Here is a 16,568-nt window from a genome sequence, read left to right as displayed (position 1 = left end):
TTGATATGAGTTTCATATAACAGGTAATTAATACATAAATGCCCGCTTTTGAACTGGATCCTCCTGCTGAAAGAACAACTTCATCAGCCCTCGCAGAGGAACTTAACTAGAATACCTATGGGAGTTTGGAGCACATCTATGCCTATGATTTTGCAGAGAGATGGGTCAGCTGCAGCGAGTCCAGCTGCTCTGGTGCTCTGTGCCTGCACGCCTCTTGCCGCCAGCCAGCATGGCTGGGCTTGGCAGCCCCCGCGTTCAGTGCCAGGCCAGCAGCCAGCTCTGGGCTGTAGATGAGCTCAGCTGTGCATTGACTACATAAGGCACCGAGATCCAAATTATGGATACTAATAGCTGCTAGTCAGCTCTTGCCTACCTCTGCAAGTTAGACATATTTCTATTATTCAAGTTTCCCAAAGCACTCTGGTATGGTGTTCCTGCTCAACACCTAACTAAGCCTTCTGTTTACTTTTCCTGGTTCACGATACCTAGTTGAAAACTGCAGAGTCGAGCAGCTAACTCCGCTATGCCCAAAGTGGGCAGATACTGCTATTGCTTCAGCTAATCTCACGGTGGTAGTAGTCCTGACATTATTTGGGCTAAGGAAGAAACGCCCACTTGGCTCCATATAGTTTTTCTGGTTTTGTTTTGAAGCTGTTTGGAGGCTTTTCATGGAATCGCATATGAACCAAGACAGGGTAAAAAACGCTGAAAGCAGGTGATGCAAGAATTGGGGGTAAGAAACGTGGGTTCGTTCATGCTCTGGGCAGCTGCTGCGGATGCTTTAGTGGCAAGACTGGACTTAGACCCTGCTGTTTCCTTCTGCTGACTCCCCAGGCAGATTTCTACCTCGGGCTTAGTGCTGGGTGATTGTGAAGTAAAGAGCCTCGGTGGGCGCAGGTGAAGAGCCCACGGCGCCGTTTGCAGTGTGAGGGGCGGTCGCTGCTCACGCTGTGCCCCGGGCAAGGAGCAGCCGCGCCGCGGCGCGCAGCCGTCAGCGGGGCAGGGACCAGCAGGCGCACGCGTGCCTGGCCCGGGCCCGGCTGCGGCAGGCGGAGCTCGCCGGCACAGCCGCCCGCCGCGTCTGCGGGGCGAGCGGCGCGGCCCCGGCGCTAGGGACGGCCGTACCCGCCGGCCCGGCCCGGCCCGGCCCGGCCCGGCCCGGCCCGGCCAGCCATCCGAGGCCGCCGCTCGGGCGCGGCGGGGCTGCCGGCAGCAGAACGCGGCGGAAGGGGCCGTCGCTCCCGAAATGGCGGCAGGTGGGGGCGGTAGGAGGGGCGGGCCGGCCGGCCGGCCGAGGGGACGCTCTCGCCTCGGCGCCGTCGTGGACCACTCCCTGCAGCCATCCCCTCCCTGCAGAGCCGCTCCTCCCGGCCGGGGAGGGGGGCTGCGCGGCTGCGGCCGCACGGCCCCGGGGGCGGGGGGAGGCCTCGTTTGGCAGCCCGCCGATGTCGGCAGGGCCGGGGTCTGCCAGCGAGCCGCGCCGGCGCTGCCCGAGGAGCAGGCTCTGGGTGGGCCGGAGCGCGGGGGCTTCGGGCCCTGCCCCGGCGGCGGAAGGGCGCCCTGCGGAGGCGCCGCGTTTTGTTCCTTTGCCTCGAGTCCGGGTGCAGTTTGTGCGCAGGTTTCTGCTGGCAAAGGGCAGGATGGGAGGGTGGGCTAGGTTTTGCGAAAGTTAACAGAACTTGGTAACTAAAGTTATAGAGGCTGCCTGTACAACTTGAAGCATTTTAACCCTATATGTTTATGATCTTACTCAGCCACAAGCAGATAATGGAAAATTTAGCTTACTCTTCCAAGATGTTAGTGGCAATATAGGAAATAGCACCAACAGTTTTTATGTGAGGGGATTAGAGGTCTTAATAGCTGATGAGACCTGGATGTCTTTGCTAACTAAATAATTCATATAATGCTTAGTGATTTGTGTACACACGTGTGTGTGTGTGATCTAAGCTTGTAATCTCAGTTTTCAAAGACACATTTTGTTTTCAGATCTAGGGTTCATCAGTGTTTCAGACACCCTTCACAAAACGTCAAGTTTTGTAGAACATAGGGAAATAAATGCCCTCTTTATTTTTCTGTTCATAAGAGGTAATTCATTTGTTTGTGCTGTGGGACAGAGAGACAACTCAGCCTTGAACATGAGGTAATGCGGATGATTTCAGGTGTCTCTATTTTTTTTTTCTGGGGAAGAATAAAGAGCACCAACAACAGGAGGCATTAGCTGCCCAATTAATGGAGGCATATAAAAGGAGCTGAATTTTCTCCAGGAAGGGCAGTCACTCAAAATTTGGGGTGCTAAGTAATAACACATTTGGTAGTTGTGTTAATTTCTGAGAAAATTCAGAGATCCCTATGAGGAACAAGATCCCTTAATATGGTGAAGTTGTACATACAAGGCCGTGTGTTCCTTTGAAGACCTTGGCTTGGCATTGTAAGTCTGTGTGTTAATGATAACATCCATTTTTTCATGGAGAGCTGTTTTTAACATAAGCTGATTAGTAGCTCTTCCTAAAATATGAGATGTCTGCCAGTGAGCTAGTAGCATTTATGTATTTGATTATTCTTTGCAGAATTGTAAAAGAGAGCGTTGGAGCATTGCGGTTTTACTGGACAGTGTAATGTGATTTTTGTCTTCTAAAATATTGCTGGAGCAGTGTTCAAACAGTGCCAGGATGTAACTCAAAGCTGTCTGTGTTTGGTTTTAGGTTGAATATCCTGATGCACAACTTGCTGTCTTGCTGGAGCATGGTGGAGCTTGCATGGTCACGTCTTGCCTGAGGTCTTCTCAGAAACTGTGTCATGAGGTCATTTTGCTGAGCAAAACTGTTGCTTGATGCCTGTTAGTAGAAGAGTAACCTATCACTTTGTGACAGCACTTCATAGGGGACTGTTTGAGTACTGAAGATGTTCCTCTCACCAGCACATCATGGTAGACGTAAGACAGAAGATGGATAACGCCACATTTAAAAGTGACACTGTACTTTCTGATGTTCACTTACACTGTCCAAATAAAAGACATCTCATGGTACGATTGAATGCAGTTGGTCAACCAGGTAACGTATGTTTAGGTTGATGGAGCTATGTTGTAGGTATATTCATATCTTTGTAATGTCTTGTAATGTCTGAATCCTCCTTTGAATAGTCGATCCTAATTATTACATATTCTAGTCCAGTTAGAACCAGGATCACTGCCTACTGAGTCTTTAGGAAGAGCACTAGCTGGATTATCCTCGTGAAATTACCTACAGAAATGAAAACTTTTAATGTAGAATTTGTAGACAGCCTATCTTAAAAAAGAAATCTTAAGTTACTTCCTGAGAAGTAACCAAATTAATTTGCTTGCAGGTTTAATTTTATTTATTTATTTGTTCATTTATTATCTTAATATAGCACTTTGGGAATCATGTTAAAAAGTTGGGATGTTTCTGGCATACAGACAAAAAGCTGAGAAGCCAGGGGTTTTAAATAGTGTAACTGAAGTTTAAAATAAAAATTATGAGTAATTATAGATTTTTATAATATCTTTTTTTTGTGATGATTTACCATCAAGTCCAGAGAAGCCTAACAGCTTTGTCTGGGTTTTTTGTTTTAAAAAAACTGGCAACAAGAAAGCTCAAAATAGCAGTGGTTTTGACTGACTTACATAATTTGAGGGATCAAGGCTGTAGTGGAAGTTAATTGGCAGGTGCCTCTGCCTGATTGCCAGCTTGTAGGTTTCTATAAAGTTGTCAGTGAAACTGACCTTGAAGCTGCTGGTAAAATGTTCAGTAGAAAAGTACTGCTCCTGCTGTGACAGACTGTTAATTGTTTTATCAAACCCAGTTGTGACATAAAAAGAAAAACTTTTGCAGCTGTTCTAGTATAAGACAATGTAAAAAATTATAAAAGTAGGCTTGACAAAAGTGGATAATAATTTTGACCCTGATCAGATCAAAGCTAGGTAATTAATGCTGTGGTGTGTCTTCATGCTGTTCGGTTTTTGTTTGCTGTGATTTTGCTTGATGCAAAGAACCTTTCAAAAGAATGAAATGACAGCATGTGCTACCTACTCTGAATGTAGTTGGTCTGGGAAGTTCCTTTATTGGATTTTAGTATGACAGCTTTTACTCTAACAAATACGATGACAATCTGCCACTGTCACTTTGCTGGTTTTTAGGGAACCTCATGGGGATTTAGTCTCTTCTGCTTTGGGTCAGTTTTACCTTACACCTTTTGAAATGCCATAGAACATGCAGAGGATCAGAGTGGACTTGGAGAACAAAAGTATTTCATTCATTGATGGCATCCTCTAATTTGTGAAATATGCAAATTGGTTTAATCTGGTTGTCAGGCAAACAGTAGATGACTTAGAAAATTCCTCATGCTAGGATAGCGTGAATGATAAAATGAAGATTTTATTAGATCTAGCTGAAGATGGTCTCTCTAGAGAAGGACCATTCAGGTTACAGTAGACCGACATTGAATGTCTTGCTTTCTAAAGAAACCGGAATAGATCTCCATAAATTGTGAAATTGTTGAAAGCAGTGGTGGCAAGCACTTTATCTCTTCCCCTTTGGTGTGAATGAACATGATTCTAAGATGTTCTTAGAATCTTGCTGGTATTGACCTTTTTCACTAGTCCTATTCTTGGTTATCTTTTTCTGAAGTCTCAACATATTGTGTGTGATTTTGGAATAATAGTACCCAGCCTAAGATGTCTACAAACACCAATTTTGTACCAGAGTAGCCAAATGGAAATCCATAATCCTGTGTTCCATGACTGGCACATTTAGTCAAGCACAGTGCATAAGCACTGTTGTAGAGCTGAGATCGACTGTAGATGGAAGGACAAATATTTGTTCTTCCTCTTGTTGTATTCAGAAAATACAGATTCCTATAATTACAATTGAAAGTTGTGTGTTTGGATAGCTTAAAATTTTTAATAGATGCTGATGTTGCTGGATGACGGTTGCAAAAGGTTTTTGATTAGTTGGTTTCTTGAGAACAATGGCCTTATTTAATATAATCAAAGATTTATTTTGAAGACTTTTTTTAAAAAAAAAAGTCTCCATGTCCAGCTTGAGCAAGCTGTCTCCTGTGAGCTTATTTCTGTTCTCTCATACTCATACTAAGCTGATTTCAAGGCTTGAAGTTGCTTGAATTCCTATAGCCTTTTAAAACAATTGTAAAAATTATTAAAATAAGTGTTGCTAAGTCAGATGAAAGTGTGTTGTGACTGAGTAGATGCTGAGTCAGCCAGTAGACTTTGAAAGTGTTTCATTTATTGCTACTGACAGAACTTAATAACAGAAATATTTATTTGTAGCAAATTGAACTATATTTCAAGTTATCTCTATTATTTTCTTATCCACCAGATTTTAATATGTGAAATGCATACCAAAATTTCATACATGTGGCAGTTGCACATAGATTCTGTTCCCACCTAATGTTTAACTTCCATTCCCTCCCTGTGTTCTTACAGTATTCCTGTCATATTTCAAACTCCTTTGGAACACAGAAGATTTGGCATCTGAGAAATATGTGAGAGAAGCTACAACAGAAAGAGAACACCAGTACAGAAGCAGAGATGAACTATGTGACAAGGACAGGAATAATCTAAAGAAAGAAAGAGAATTAAATAATGAAGGAGTGGAAGCTCTGCTAGATGATGATGGAGACTTGGAAGTGGTCAGAAGACCTCGAAGTGCCTCTGATTTAGAAGCGGAGGATCTTTTGAGGGATAGAGTGTATCCTGTAATTCTGATGAAAGGGAAAGAAGATGCTTTTGAAGATGAAGAACAAGAATGCACTTGCAGTGATGTTGTTAAAATAGGTAAACAGGCTTAGAGTCAAGGAGAAATGGAATAAATATTTTGTTTGTGTAAAACAAAAGAAAAATCTGTTTAGAAATGGAACAGCAGTTGTTAAGTGAAATGAAATAATCAAACAAACATAATACTGTGATATTGTAAATATTTTAAAAATTTACCGTTTTTCTCCAGAAGTGATTTGGGCAATAGTATACCATGGGAAACTCTGTGTTCCTTAGAGTAGGAGTTCCAGCATTATCTAGCATTATCATATAGAACAAAGAGTGTTTAGTTCTATATTTGAAAGGGGAGCATGATTTGATTTTCAAATTTGCCACTATGGAACTTGATTTAAACAACATTTTGAGATAATTATTTATACTCTACTTTCATTTTCACAGAACATACTATGGCAACCCCCTTAGAAGATGTCGGTAAACAAGTATGTATTCTGCCTTGTAGTATCTTGCTGTTCATGTGTTGTGCTTCAAAATCTACTCAGTTTTAACTGCTTCTCTTATCCACAGGTCTGGCGTGCTGCCTTTCTTCTTGCTGATTACATTCTGTTTAAACGGGACACGTTCAGGTGTTGCTCGGTGCTAGAGCTTGGAGGTGGCACTGGAATTACAAGCATTATCATGGGAATGGTTGCCAAGAGAGTTTATTGCACTGGTAAGGCAGTTATTTTCACTTAAATATTTTTATGAAACTTCACAAAGCATTGCTTTCATCCTAGGATTTTCATCCTCATCTGTTCAGTTTTAATTAATAATTCTTATTAATGTGTATAAAGTTGTGTTTATTGAAGAATAACAAGCACTTTCTCAACAGATTGAAAAAGCAGTACTACTTATAAGCATAAGAGTTTAAAAGCAAAATACATTGCTGTGAACTCAAGATAGTATTCCTAGATTAAAATAGGTAGTATAGGGATCTAACTTCTTTCTTCAAGGGTGGCTCAGAGCTTAGTCAGAAAGACAAAAGCAGGAAGGATGCTAGGGAAGCAATCATCAGTGCATAGAGTTGCTTGGAATTTTCCTTCATTTTGTCAGCTTGAGAGAAACTTAGAGTATTAGTCCGAGAGGTCAGGGGCATGCACAGCCCATGCAAAATATTCTTATTTTGAATATCATTATCACTTTTTTCCAGATGTTGGTGAAGATCTTCTGGCCATGTGTGAGCAAAATGTTGCATTAAACAAACACCTGATGGAGCCAGGAAGTAAGTGCCATACAGTCAGCATTTGCACAGTTGCCTATATACAGACTACTTTGGGATTTAAACAGCACAGTCATCGACTACCTAGCATATTCACAAGTAAAGTTAAATTTTTGTCTTGGTTAAAAGTGACTAAAAAGAAATATGCAAGATATCTCTATGTAGTCCGTAATGGGACAGCTTCCTTTTGAGAAGTGCCAAATACGCTTTTTCTCTGGTCAGCAGTTAAGACCAGCTGTAGTTCCTACACAGTCATTGTGTGAGTTTTGCTGAGGTACCTGGGAGGATCACAGGTACCCAGCTGCCAAGGGTCACACATAAACAGTGTAAGTGAGAGAGGTTGAACTCTGGGAAGGAGAAGTATTTTGCAGGTGAGACATATAAAAGAGAACACAGGTTGTCTTTCTGACCCTTAAGTTCACCCTGTTCTCTTGTGAGTAGGTGACTGGGTTTGTACAGTAAATGATCTCATGTGCAACTGTACTTGTTTCATATGTCCTCATATTATATCTTCATCACTTGTTCCAGTACAGGTTTTGACTCTTTACTTTTGCTTAGGTACTGTCTGAAAGGCTATTTGTGACTGATGTGATCTTTCTTTGCCCACAGGAGGGGAAGTTAAAGTAAAGGAACTGGACTGGCTGAAAGATGAGTTCTGCACTGGTAGGTAGTTACAGTGGGTTTTTTTGGGTGGGGTTTGGTGTTTTGTTTTGGTTTTTTTTTCCCCCTTCAGAGCCATCAAGAAATGCTTATTCCATTGTTCATGAAGTAATTCTTCCAGCACACATGCCTCTGGAAAAATAGTTGAAAGTATGCAGTTGTCTTTGGGTGAATCATTGCCATGTGAATACGGAAGGGCTTACTGACAGGTTGAGAATAGGCAAGTGGTGGCTGTCCTTTACTTAGGTAAAAACCAGACGTACAAACAAGATGTGTCTGTTACGTGGTGATAATGGGATCCAGGCACAGTGACGTGGATTTGAGTTACTGTAATCCAGACTTTGATGTGATGGTATTGTATGGCTTATGACTGCATGAATACAAAACTACAAAAGGTGGTGGGGGAGGGTAAGTGATGATTTGAAGATATATAAATGCTTGTTCCAAATGTAGTGGTGAATGTGTTATATTTTAAATATTTGCCAAAGGAATGTGTTCTGCTGCAAAATAAATATCTGCAAAATAAAGGCAACTAACTTGAGTAACATTGCAAGGTCCACACAGAATTGTAGCACTTAGTTATATGAAGCCTACTTGTCGTGGTTTAGCCCCAGTCAGCAACCAAGCACCACACAGCCGCTCGCTCGCTCCCCCCTGGTGGGACAGGGGAGAGAATTGGAAGAGTAAAAGTGAGGAAACTCATGGTTTGAGATAAAGACTGTTTAATAGGTAAAGCAAAAGCTGCGCGTGGAAGCAAAGCAAAACAAGGAATTCATTCACCACTTCCCATGGGCAGGCAGGTGTTCAGCCATCTCCAGGGAAGCAGGGCTCCATCACGCGTAGCGGTTACTTAGGAAGACAAATGCCATCACTCCAAATGTCCCCCCCCTCCTTCTTCCCCCAGCTTTATATACTGAGCATGACGCCATATGGTATGGAATATCCCCTTGGTCAGTTTGGGTCAGCTGTCCTGGCTGTGCCCCCTCCCAGCTTCTTGTGCACCCGGCAGAGCACGGGGAGCTGAAAAAGTCCTTGACCAGTGTAAGCGCTACTTAGCCACAACTAAAACAGCTCCACATTATCACTGCTGTTTCCAGCACAAATCCAAAACATGGCCCCATACTAGTTACTATGAAGAAATTTAACTCTATTCCAGCTGAAACCAGGGCACTACTTATAGAGTTTTTTTTTTAATATATATATGTATGTATATCGTCAGTTGGATTTGATGTAATACTTCTAAAAAATAGAACAACTATTTAAGCGAGTGGAAACATGCTTTATGCATTCAAAAGCCTCTCTTGGGCCTCAAAAAATTCTGGTTAATGAAAACATTTGATACTGCCAGTTGAAAAGGCTTTATATTTTTTAGGCTTTCAGACAAGCTTTCTATATTTTAACAAAGTCTAAATTTTAAAAAGCATGATGAAGTAGGAAGCTTAATCAAAACTCAGACAAAGATAAAGCAATGTTTATTTTAATCTAGTCAATCTGTGATCTCACTACAGGGTAGTAATTGGTTATAATATCTAAGGTCAAAGAAAACTTACTCTTGCCAGTCAGCCTTGGGAGGATTGGACATAGTGCAGAGAAAGCAACGGACTGTAGGGAACTTCAGAAAATGAATAGAGGGAGGTTTTGATTTACCTTCAGCGGGGTGCCCCTTTATGGAGTAGCAGATGACCATGAGAGTTAAAATGTTCCTTTTTCCCAGCTATCAATCATTTGAGACATTTAACCATGTAAGCCAAAGCCATATTCTTTGTTACAGATCCTGAAACTCCTTACAGCTGGTCTGAAGAAGAGATTGCTGATTTGCATGAGCACTGTACTGTGATAATGGCAGCTGATGGTAGGAAAATATAACAGTGAGCTTTTAAATCAAACACTTGAGCATTATGAGTAATAATTTAAACATCTAGTTCGCTTTTAAAATCTAATAGGTTAGATTCTTACCTAATCTGTCAAAGCTCTGCTTTAAGTGTTCCTGCCTGTATTTTTTTTTTAATAATTGTATTTACATTCTGAATTAGCAAGACGAGAACAGATGTTGAAAACTACTAGCTTTTTCTTTCATTTGGTATGGTAATTATTTGTGATTATGTTCTTTGAGTAATTTATTTAGCCGCAAATAAGTGATGAATTTGACTTTCAGAAGAGTGTGGTTGTCCTACCTTTGTCTTGCATCTGATAACCTCTGTGAAAACATTTTCAGGTGCTCCACTTCCCCATAGAGTCTGTGCCCTTCCCCCCCCCCCCCGCCCTGGTCTTTTTCTTGCTTAAGTGAAAGAATGAAAAATAACTGGCTAGCTTATCTGTATGGGAAAACCATTGTTGTTTTGACACATAAATGAGGATTGTTTTTAGTTATTTTACTGAAAGGTGTTGCAAGACTGCTTTCCAACGAGATATGGTTATAATGGTCTGTTAGTTACTGCCTTTTTTGTATTTTTTGTAAGAAATTAAGCCCTATACATTGTGTTACCCTGTCTTGTTTAGCTTTGCAGTAAGATATTTCCAGGCTGAGAGAAATCTTGTTAAAGTTCTGTAAGTTGTCTGACAGAAGTGATACCCATTGATATGAGAGAAGTCTTAAAGCCTGACATAAATAGCAGTAGTGCATACTATTACAGTGTCAGTTGTTGCCATTAAAAATATACTTTGGGATTTCGTTAAAATAGTGACTTGTTTCTTAAGAATAATCAGATTAAGGCCTGTTGTTGTTTCATACCTGAGACTTAAGTAGATAATACACTTAAACATGCATATTTTATGCTCTTAATCTTTTTTTTTTGTAGTGTTCTATGATGATGACCTGACAGATGCCTTGTTCAGAATGCTGTATAGAATCACACACAACTTGAGAAATTCTTGCACAATTTACCTAGCATTAGAAAAGAGGTAAGTTGTTGCCAAGAACTTAAAATAAAAAGCACTAAAGAATTTACATTCTTTCTTTATATGGAAGAAACAAAGAAACATTTGATTGAAGGTAAGCTTCTGACTTTCATTGGTTTAGCTGATCACAGGCTGCAGTATACGCTCAAGACAAGCATTTGTTTTTATACGTGCTTAATTTTTATCAGTTCAGAACTTGGCTTCCACAGGAGTTCGGCTTTTGTTGTTCTACCTTTGTCTTGCAGCAGATAACCTCTGTAAATATGTGACTAAACTGATGTATTGTGTAATGCCTGACAATGTTTGCTGTATGTTTTTGAAGTCATAGAATGGAATGAAGGGGCTTAGAATTAGGATATATGTTTCCCAGCTTGAGTACCCCATAACAATTTGTTGTGTTTTCTTTCAAGGAATTGTTGAATGTTTTTAAGTAGTCATGTGCTACTACAGTCCGTTCATCAACTCATAGATAAATAGGCTTTGCTTAAATCTCTGGAGATATGTAAGCAATAACTGTTCATATGATTTGTTGCCAAGTGTTTGTCTGGGAAGCCAAGCCAACGATTCTGCTGTGGCAAAATGCCTTAAAATCAATGGAAGGATTCATCCAAGAGTTACTGGTGTCTTTATGGTAATGTAGGTCTTGTCCACTCTTAAGGAATGGGGGTGGTGTTACCTTTTTTTTTGCTACTCATGTTAGTTAATTATGCTGAGAAGACCCACACAATTTCCAATTAGCTGAGGGAAGTTACATAGTTACTTAAGGTGCCCGTATAGGAGAGACATTTTAAATTAAATATTCTCTTGCCAGGCTGAACTTCACTTTAAGACATATGGATGTTACATGCGAAGCCTACAGTCATTTTAGAAATACTCTGAATGATTTGGAGAACCTCCAAGATAGAAAAATGAAATATACTGCAGAGCCCATTAAGCTTGATTTCTGCCAGTTTCTCGTTTATGAACGAATCGAGCAGTTGGTAAGCGGCATTCATTAAAATAAATGTAATGTGTTGGGCTAATCATCTCAAATTAGTTTTCAGCTGTTTACTTAACATGAAGTAAGAATAGGAGAATAAAGATTACCTTCTCATTTATTTCCATTTAGCTTTTTGTTTTAAAATGATTCTTGTTTGTGCTTGTGTAATCTATGCTGAGATTGACATAATATTGCCTTTTCTATCAGCAGCAGTAGATTGCAACCTAAGCCACTGATTTCCTCAAAGGTTAAGAAACAACCTCCATTACTTCATAAAATGCAGTTTTTGTGATTGACTAGAAAATGGGACCAATATCTCTTCTAATTTATTTGCTTGTAAAAGAGCTTTCATTCCATAGTTTTAGTAATTCCTTTCCTAGTTCAGGGTTCAGGAAATAAAGTTAAATATATATGAAGAAGTCAGTTAGCTGTAAACTTCTGTTATTCAGAAACATCAGATATAATTTTTGTAGTTATCCACCTCCAAAGAATTTATGGTTCTTTCTCTATTTTTTTTCCCATTTGTCTGCTTGTACAAATGTTACGCACAGTAGCTAATAGCTTGCTAGCTTCTAGAACAATACAGTCTAACAGATCTTTTTAGAGAACATGCAAATCTTGTACTGGATTGCAAATCTGTTACCAAGAAATGATGTTCCTGTAGTCAACATACTGTTGCTGTGTCTTCTGCAGTATGTATGCCTCATTAGATTATGGCGGCCACAGTTACATCATGAGATTTATTTTACTTAATGCTGATACCTTCTGGCATAAAACATGCATGCAAAACTTAAAAAAAAAAAAAGCTTTACAAGTCTATAAATGTAACCTGGATTATACCTAAATATGTAAACTCATTCCCTAGCCTTTTTGCGGAAGGCTACTGGTCTTTGAAATATATGCATTTTTAAAACACCTCCTAAGTTTCTAATTTATCATGAAGTGTATTGCCACAATTCAAGATGTCATGGTGAAGGGTATGTGTTAGTCTGCTTATTAATCTTTTGTCTAGCAGACAAAGTGTATACATTTTTATTCTACAGAAATAGTCTGGTTTTCATATTCATTGTCCAATAGATAGAGACGCAAGTGTGCGTATAAGACAAGCATTTGTGAGACCTTGATTCCTCAGTAAATTGAGTATTTTTAAAATTGTATTTTTACCAGCATTATTGAAAGCGTTTGTCAACACAGGCTAAGAAAAAGAGCAATATTATAATTTAAAATACTGCAGAAGGTTATGCAGACCAATGAAATTATTTTTTTAAATTATTTGAATGATATTAATTTATTTTAAAAAATCATGCTATAAGAATGAAGACATATGTCTCAAAGATAATTTGGTGGTTGTTCTAGGAAATTACATAGATGGATTTAGTATCTGTCCACAGATGGATACTCTCTGTAGGAGGAGATATAACGTGTGTCTTAAAACTTGTCTTCAAGTGGGCATGTTGAACTTTTTCATAATGACAACCTACTGATCTGAGAAAATACCTGTATGTATTTTTTCCACTCCTACAGGAATTGTGGAAGATTGTTGCTGAACAGCTAACATAACAGGGGCGTGAGAAAATAGAAGATCTTTATCTAAGGATAAAGGCTTTTTTGGTGTTTTGTTAAAATGGATTTTCATCCCGTGAAAACCATTTTCCTCATGGAACTGTGTTCTCAGAAAATACTGCTATGCATATTTGCTTTACTTCAGTAAGTTTTGGCTTTGGCACCTAGGATGTGGTTTCTTTGCTGTTTATTTTACAAAATTGTTTAATGTTGATCTTCAGAGTACATGCTGGATGCTGAACAGTGGCAGTGACACGGTGGCTAGCTCTTCAGGATTGAAGACTTAGGACTTAGAGTCTGACAAAGGTATTTTAACCTTTTCCATGTGACTGATATGCAGACGTCATGCATTTTCCTTTTTAGTGTTCTGGACATGGACATTGTTCTTGGTCTCATCCTAGTTCCGCATTATTTCATAAAATCATAGAATCGTTAAGGTTGGAAAAAGACCCTTAATATCGGGTCCAGCCGCTAACCTATCACTGCCAAGTCCACCACTAAACCATATCCTCAAGCACCACATCTACCTTTCTTTTGAATACCTCCAGGGGCAGAGATTCCACCACCTCCCTGGGCAGCCTGTTCCAATGCCTGACAACCCTTTCGGTGAAGAAGTTTTACCTAATATCCAACCTAAACTTCCCCTGGCACGGCTTGAGGCTGTTTCCTCTCGTCCTATCACTTGTTACTAGGGAGAAGAGTCTGGCCCCCACCTCGCTACAACCTCCTTTCAGGTAGTTGTAGAGAGCAATAAGGTCTCCACTCAGCCTCCTCTTCTCCAGGCTAAACAACCCCAGCTCCCTCAGCCGCTCTTCGTAAGACTTGTTCTCTAGACTCTTCGCCAACTTTGTTGCCCTTCTCTGGACACACGCCACAGTACTCGAAGTGTGGCCTCACCAGGGCCGAGTACAGGGGCACGATCACCTCCCTACTCCTGCTGGCCACACTATTCCTGGTACAAGCCAGGATGCCATTGGCCTTCTTGGCCACCTGAGCACACTGCTGGCTCATGTTCAGGCGGCTGTCGACCAACAGCCCCAGATCCTTTTCCTCCAGGCAGCTCTCCAGCCACTCCTCCCCAAGCCTGTAGCATTGCATGGGGTTGTTGTGACCCAAGTGCAGGACCCGGCACTTGGCTTTATTGAATCTCCTACCGTTGGCTCCGGCCCAACGATCTAGCCTGTCCAAGTCCCTCTGTAGGGCCTTTCTGCCCTCCAGCAGATCGACACTTCCACCCAACTTGGTGTCATCTGCAAACTTACTGAGGGTGCACTCAATCCCCTCATCCAGATCATCAGTGAAGACATTGAACAGGACTTGCCCCAACAGTGTGAGCCCTGGGGAACACCACTCGTGACCAGCCGCCAACTGGATTTGACTCCCTTCACCACAACTCTTTGGGCTCGGCTGTCCAGCCAGTTTTTAACCCAGCGCAGAGTGCACTTGTCCAAGCCGTGAGCAGCCAGCTTCTCTAGGAGGATGCTGTGGGAGACAGTGTCAAAGGCCTTACTAAAGTCCAAGTAGACAACGTCCACAGCCTTCCCCTCATCCACTAGGCGGGTTGCCTGGTCACAGAAGGAGACCAGGTCAGTGAGGCACGACCTCCCTTTAGTAAACCCATGCTGGCTGAGCCCCATCCCCTGGTTGTCCCGCAAATTTATATTTATGGACCTTTGTGAAACACTTCTGGGGAAGACCGGTTTGTCTTTCATGAACTTTTCTTTAACCAATCTGTTTATGAAACTTAGTCCTTCATTTTCAGTTTGTCCTATCTAAATCATTCTAGTTTAGGGCTGCCGTCTGGACTGAAAGGAAACGAGATGCATTTTGTTTGAGCCTCTAAAAATATTCCACAGAGGTCTTGGAGCTGTATTGTCCTGCTGAAAATTTAAGCTATTCTGTCCTTGCAAGGCTGAGGGTGGGGAAGGTAATGTGTGAAGTGATATGGTACCACTCTTAAAATGTTTGGAATTCTATCTTCAATGTATACATGTGAGGCTGGGGGGGAGGAGGAGGTCATCAAGAATGTCTTGCCCATACAGATGGGGCCTTCAGGATCTTAGTTTTTGGATTAAAGTACAACATATTGATCAAATCTCTCGTGTGTTGTTATTTGTACTTTTATGTGTAAAATTGTGTTCATATCACTCGCCATGTGTATGCTGTCATGGAAATTCTTGTGCCTGCTGGATTCTTTAGCATTATGAGAGTATCAGTGATGAAGCTGTTCCGGCCTGTGACTCGTGGGAGTGTGCATACATTATATTAGAAGTATCTGGCTGACTTCTTGAAAGTCTGTTTTACATTTTGGTTTAGTTCAATTGTTCTAGGTCACTTATTTCATAACCTGCATATGTGTATGAAGACTTCTTTTTGTGTGTTCTTTAAGGAGATGAAAGGTTATTAGATGATGATGGCCTTTTCCTGTAAGTATAATCAAAGTAAAAATTACATTATATTAGCATATGTCTGCCTAGATTAATATAGAACTTCTCTCTCAGAACCCTCATTTGAACTTCAAAGATACAAAACTGTATTTTAATCCAAAGATTTCCAAACTAGTGGGGTTTTTTTAGTTTTGTAGCAGTACTAACTTGGGTAGAGTAACCAAAAATAACTGGATTTGAATGTAACTGCTTATTTAAGTAGTAATGTTTTGAAGGCTGTAGCAAGAAATTAATTTGAACTGATGTGAAATAGTGTGTGCAGTTACAGAAAATTTTTACTTGCATAGGACTTCTGAAAGTCTTTGGAATTATGAACAGAAATTCATCTAGGTAGAGGGATACTGTAGATCTTTTAAATGTAGAGTTCAGCCACTTTACCGCAGCTGTCTTAAATTAACATCTGAAAAAGACTTTTATACTTGTATCTTTTGGTTGAGAAAATAGAAATATCATGGCTGCTTGGGAAGCAAGCTGAAGTAGAATTTCCTCCTAAAGAAATAAAGTTAATCTTTCTATTGAAGTGAAACAACAGCTGTGGGGATTCAGTGGCTGAGATCTAAAGGCCAAATTGTGAATTTGGATATGACTCTTTATCCCTGATGACAAGGAATAGTCAAAAATAGGCCACAACTTTAAGAACACAAGAATCATGAGAGTCTCACAATGCCCTAGATTTGCAGTGTTTATGAGAAATAATATAGCCTGTATTGCCAGAGGGTTGTCCACTGCTACTTAAGGGTATTAAGTACCGATGCCACCTTCTCACTTCAGACTTTAATCATGCTTTAAATATGTCCTACGTGGTGGTTGTTCTCGGAACTCATCATGCAGATTTACACCTTTAGCAGATCATTGTTTATTAAGATGATTAAAAGTGGAGAATTGTTTAGTCTTGAGCATACAGATTTTGATTGGAAATCAGGTTAGTGCCTAAAATGATAATGCCTTGAGCACGTTATCTGTGTTTATGTAATCAAGAAGGATTTTTTTTCTAATAAAGTATGATTTTAAAAAATA

The 16,568-nt window shown here is 40.5% G+C and overlaps 1 protein-coding gene across 4 annotated transcripts; it reads left to right on the top strand.

Moving 5' to 3' along the window:
- The first annotated feature begins 1,116 nt into the window (after positions 1-1,116).
- Positions 1,117-16,568, top strand: METTL22 (methyltransferase 22, Kin17 lysine). 4 transcript variants are annotated; one of them, XM_064461946.1, is made up of 11 exons: positions 1,117-1,256; positions 2,703-3,050; positions 5,459-5,809; positions 6,188-6,228; positions 6,314-6,458; positions 6,936-7,007; positions 7,614-7,667; positions 9,436-9,516; positions 10,463-10,565; positions 11,374-11,542; positions 13,066-16,568. In XM_064461946.1, exons 2-11 carry the CDS (start codon positions 2,924-2,926, stop codon positions 13,099-13,101), a joined length of 1,179 nt encoding a protein of 392 aa, XP_064318016.1. In that variant the 5' UTR covers positions 1,117-1,256; positions 2,703-2,923; the 3' UTR covers positions 13,102-16,568. The 4 variants fall into 4 exon arrangements, with proteins under 4 accessions (XP_064318016.1, XP_064318017.1, XP_064318018.1 ...); XM_064461947.1 differs by lacking the exon at positions 1,117-1,256 and adding an exon at positions 1,565-1,618; XM_064461948.1 differs by lacking the exon at positions 1,117-1,256 and adding an exon at positions 1,639-2,140.

This window comes from Phalacrocorax carbo, chromosome 10, assembly GCF_963921805.1.
Source record: "Phalacrocorax carbo chromosome 10, bPhaCar2.1, whole genome shotgun sequence".
NCBI classification, from domain to species: domain Eukaryota; kingdom Metazoa; phylum Chordata; class Aves; order Suliformes; family Phalacrocoracidae; genus Phalacrocorax; species Phalacrocorax carbo.
Note: the sequence above shows the minus strand (reverse complement) of the source record. Positions and strands in the feature narration are given on the sequence as shown.